At 53.7% G+C, this 5,024-nt stretch overlaps 1 protein-coding gene across 1 annotated transcript; it reads right to left on the bottom strand.

The window, feature by feature from the left end:
• Window positions 1-2,127: 2,127 nt before the first annotated feature.
• Window positions 2,128-4,917, bottom strand: CSUI_005871 (mediator complex subunit med21). The gene is made up of 3 exons (XM_068066038.1): window positions 4,172-4,917; window positions 3,364-3,591; window positions 2,128-2,585 (listed from the first exon to the last, which is right to left on the bottom strand). The coding sequence occupies exons 1-3, from the start codon at window positions 4,268-4,270 to the stop codon at window positions 2,427-2,429; spliced, it is 486 nt and encodes a 161-aa protein (XP_067921986.1). The 5' UTR covers window positions 4,271-4,917; the 3' UTR covers window positions 2,128-2,426.
• Between the last annotated feature and the right edge of the window lie 107 nt (window positions 4,918-5,024).

The raw sequence follows: 5,024 nt of genomic DNA, 5'->3' as shown, positions 1-5,024 counted from the left end.
AGTACGCTTGTCGAGCCCGTTGAGAAAGAAGAATCGCTTTGTGTCATCATCGACACTCGTCGCCCGTAGCAACAGCTTTTCGAAGGCCTTGATGTACTCCCGCGGTTGTCCACACGTCATTTTCAACTTGGACAGCTCTCGAAGAAGTCCCAGCGGGATCTGTAAGAAATGAGTTTCTGACGCAACACAGAGAAAAAGTGCTTTAATGCCTTCGGTCGCTCGCTCTGCACGCTCGTCTTCAGGAAACTGCTATAGAAGGGCTTCGCTTCGCCCTCCAGAAAAAGAGACGCGTCTCGGACAGTCACCTCCTCCGACTCAATTCCCCACTCGTTGAGGTACTCCTCACACGCAGAGCAGAAAAGTTGGAAGATCGGAACATCTGAGCTGCCACCATATTTTTGTGGCCTGAGATTATTAAGTCGCTCTTTGAAATACTTAGTCCATAACTCCTGCCGCACCTCCCGGACTGGCGCCGGGTCAATGGAGGACATGTTGATCTGTTGTCCGGGCATTGCGACGAGCTGCACGGTGGCGTTATCTCCAGGAACTATCCCGATACCGAAAATCACAAAAGCAGAAAAGAGAGAGATCGGTTCGCGCTTCAGCCATGCGGTGCTATCACGTATAGCGTTGTGATCAGACACTTAGGAAAATCTGTTTCTGTTCGGTCTTGCCTTAACGACTCTCATCCGCAAGCACCGTAGCGACGTGCAAGACCCGGCGGGGCCGGGGGGCGACCTAGCAACACCGCACTCGACCAACCACGCCAACAGCATACGCATCGCACCGGACTCATTGGTGACTCGCAACAACCACCATGCAGCACGGCACGACACATCACGGGGAGGCGCGTCAGAGGCGTTACAGTAATAGCTGTGCATATGAGGTTACTTCTTCTGTCAGCCTGTGTGTCTGTTCAGTGAGGCTGCGTCAACATGCAAGCGTGCACTGTAGTGTGGAAGTTACCGTCACGGATTTGCCGAAAAGTCTCTGATGTGCCCGCAAGGAACATACGTTCCTCCACGAAAGATGTGCTCGTGCGCTAGACTGTGTGCATCGCGGTTAGTACTCCTTAGGAGCCGGGTACTACGACAGCCCGGTTAGTACTCTCTGGAGCCCGGTGCTAGGATAGCCCGGTAGAGTGAGACACACTACGTAGTAGACTAGTCGGCAAAAGTCCGTAGTGTTGGTAGGAGCCTGCTCTCCGGGGAGGCCAAGTAACAGACGTGACTCTCCCGAAATGTCGCACTAGGCAGCGACAGGGTGGACAGGGGAAGAGAGAAGAGCTAGTGCTTTTCTTCTTCAAGAAGAGTTTGTTCTTTTCTTCCCCTCAGTAGTCCGTTAGCGGAGTGACGGGAAGAGAGCTTCGCGGTTGCTTTCGATCGTGGTGGGCGTGGCGGAGCTCACACCAGTCCAGTGTTATTTTTGCGCAGTTGTCAATAACTTTCTTGTTACATTCGTCAGTGAGCGGACTCGCGTCCGGGAGGTTGTGGAAATGCGTTATCGCGGTTGTGTGAACGCGGTATCTTCGCGTTTCGAAAGCACAACAACCCCTTCTTTGGTGAGAGCAACCGTGCAGCTTCGACCGTCAACGGTAGACGAGCCTACTGAGTGACGCCAGCTCACGGTGTCGGGCCACCCTGACTGCGTACCGCGGGAGGTGATAGGTACGCTAGCGATACTGGCTACAGATATTGCTAAGGTAATGTAGTTTACCAGTAGCGACCAGAAGTTTGCACAACGCAGAGTCCGGGACGCCCGCGGTTGCGCGCGTTACAACCCGGGGCAGGGTTTGGACCTGGGCGGCAGGCGGAGTGTTGCGCGTGCCTCAAACTCGCCGGGGGCGAAACAGAGTTATACAATAAGTGAGTTGATTAACTAGTCTTTCTAATCTAGTTTGCCCTTTTTGAAGTGTAGCTTTATCCGTGTAGTTATTTCGTGAAATTCCGAAACTCTCGCGGGAGAGTGAGAACGCAACACTCAGCGGCAGCCAGCGATGAGGTACTCCAACACACCACCCACAACGTACCCCATTGGTACGCATTGCATACAGCTTGAAAAAAGTCTGTATAGAGGGTACAGTGACAAGCTGGAGTGTCCCCGTTTGTCAAGCAGTGCCGAACTGACGGACACTATCACTTTCACGACTACTCCGGATCGGCTGCCACTGCATACTGTTTGACGATTTCCGGGAGAGGAGACCCTCCAACAACTGCCACAAACTCAGACGTTCTTCCTCTGGATTCCGCTCAAAGAGGACGATGTTTGGGGTATGTCAGCGCACGCGTGTACGTCTGAGCACGCGCTTCAAGCAAAGAACGTACACAGTTTGGATAGAGTTCTGTTGTTCGACCCTTCGCAGTGTGCCCCACACACGGAGGTGAGGGCAAGAAACAAACTCTTTCTCCTTGACCGGAGAGTAATGTCTAGTCGACCTGGATGTTAGTGTCCTCTGTCAGGGCGTGGCGGAGCTTGCAACGGACAACGTTCCTTACCTCCGATGCCTGGTTTGAAAGGGCCCGCAGTTCTTCCGCAGCGTGTGCATTCTGCTCTTCCAGAAACGCGATGCGCTGATAAACATCCTCCTGCACGGATTCCAGCAGTTTGGAAAAAGAAGGGTGTGCCCAAACGATACCTTTAAAAGGAGCACGAAGAGAACCCACACCCACTTTACATGCCTGAACACTCCTTCACTCGAGCTCACACCTACTCAATCGCACACGCTGTCGAGGGCTAAAAAACCGGACCGGACGGGGACGGGCACCGCTACCGAGGCCGGGAAGTGTGATGATTTCCCTTGGGCAGCACGGTCCTAGCACGACTGTTTCAAACAGTATTTTGCTGTAGCCGTGTTACTTTCTCTGTCTCCAGAAAAATAGTCGTGCCATGGAGGTCACAGTATTCTCCAGTTACGGTGACACAGGTACAACATGATGGGAAGCTCCGTCAAGCAACTTCATCTACATGCCAACGAAAGCAGAGGCTCTCGTCTACGGCCCGTGGAAAGAACCACTCGTCCGATGAGTCCCCCCCGTGGCTTCACTCATGTCTCCCTGCTGAAGGTGGAAGAGGCCTTTGTGAGATTGTTCAAGCGCTAAAAATGAGTGACAGTTCATGTGGCTCTGGCTGCTTGGAGGTCTGGTAGGTAACACTCCGCATGATCCGTCCGCGTGCGGGACCGGGGACGAAACAGCTTTTGCCGATGATACCAGCAACGACTCGGCAAACGGGCGGCGGTTTGAATCTAGTGTGTGTTGCTAACACGTGTGTCCTGAGAACCCCAGAAAAGACAATCCATCTCGACAGGGGCATAAACATAGAGTGAGATAGAGATAACGTGAAGCGAGAACGCGCTGATTTTACCAGCTTGCGATTTGAACTGGGAAGCCTCTCCATTTCGGTCTCGATGGCCTGCATAATGGTGGCCACGTTGTTCGCTGATCGCAGAAGCCAATCAGAGACTCGTGATTCCCCGGCTGATTCACTAGATGGCTGTCCTGTCTTCATCGACGTGTGCTGATCTGGCCGAGAACAGGGCCCTGGGAAGAACGGTCTCGCGGGAGCGAGTTCCGGCACTTGCTGGACAACATCCTACAAGAAGCAGAGAAGAAACACGGACTTTTAGTGACTCATCTCTTCACCGTGGGGCACATACGTGGGCGCACGCGGACACAGATACATACATGTGCATATAAGTGGTTACAGACAGAAACCCCGGAACAGCACAATCGAGCTCGGATTCTTCCCGGGCCGTCAGCCCTGACGTACACCGGGAGACGGTAGAACCACACTTTAAGGAAGGCGGAGTAAAGAGACACATATCGAAGAGAAGGAGAGCGCACAAAAACGACGATTGAAGAACGGCAAGATGCCTGTCACCTTGAAGTCGTCTGAATGAAGAGCAAAAAGAAGAAATGATCATTTTCTTTTCAAAAACACCATGAGGGAAAGAGAACCAGGGAAGGTGTGATGCAAAAGCACCTCCAACCGAACGTGCCAGCTTCGCTGGAACCAGCATAACGACACCGCATATCTCAACAGCTGTCTGCCGAGGAAAACAAACAAGCGGTCACAGCCCCACCGGCGTGTAGACAGTCGTCTTCTTCTGGCTCTTCTCCAATGGTCTCCTGAAACGCCTTCTGCCTGGGACTTAGAGTGATGACTGACTCACGTAAAGGTGACTGGAGAAGTTTGAAAGTAGCAGTTGAAGACGAGTGATCGGGTCTGATGCTTGGGGAGAGGGAAAGGGCGGCGTAGTCCCGGGAAACATCTTGCGGGCAAGTCTTGTCTACGAGGTCAGGGTCCAGAGGAACATCCGTATAAAAAGCGTCAAGGGAATGAGAGAAGCAAACCCGTCCTCTACTGAGAGAAAACCGTGCTTGCCGGCAGACGCAGAAATAGACAGCTGACAGCTAGCGCGATCCGTAATGAACGGCGCAGAGCATGCAAACCGTCTTACAGCATTTTGAGGAGAAGAAAAGCTGGTACCTCAGAGAAGCGTATCTAGAGCCAGATCGGCAACCTTGAGACGGAACACAACGAAGAGGAGCAGGCCGGAAACAACGCATGATAGCGCGGGAGGAGGATTGCATATGTATGGCGCCGGCGGCAGCGAGATTGAAAGAATAGCAACAAAAAACGCCATCAGCTGGTCTTCGTGACTACTGCCGCGGGATCCTCCTGTAGGACTCTAACCCTAAACCCTGCCCCGGGTTGTGGCACGCGCAACAACCGCGGGCGTCCCGGGCACTCCGCCTTGGTGGGCGAACTACTGGTCTCCCCTGATAAAGCACAGTGACTTAGTAATCCGTGTAGCTAGTAACCGGCTTACTACGCATCAGCCATCGTGCTCGGTCGTCGTGTGCCGGCACATCATCCACCCCCCGCTAGACCTGACGACGCCCTCGTCGTGCAGGCCCGGACAGACCTCGGGCCTCCTCCACCGCCCTCGAGCGGCGACTGGCCGTCCGACGGAAGCCGTATGGCGCCGGAGCGTCCAACCCTTGCGGCTCTTCGCCTTTGTC

The sequence above is a fragment of the Cystoisospora suis genome (assembly GCF_002600585.1).
Source record: "Cystoisospora suis strain Wien I chromosome Unknown contig_2902, whole genome shotgun sequence".
NCBI classification, from domain to species: Eukaryota; Apicomplexa; class Conoidasida; order Eucoccidiorida; family Sarcocystidae; genus Cystoisospora; species Cystoisospora suis.
This window is presented reverse-complemented; position numbering and strand designations above follow the sequence as displayed.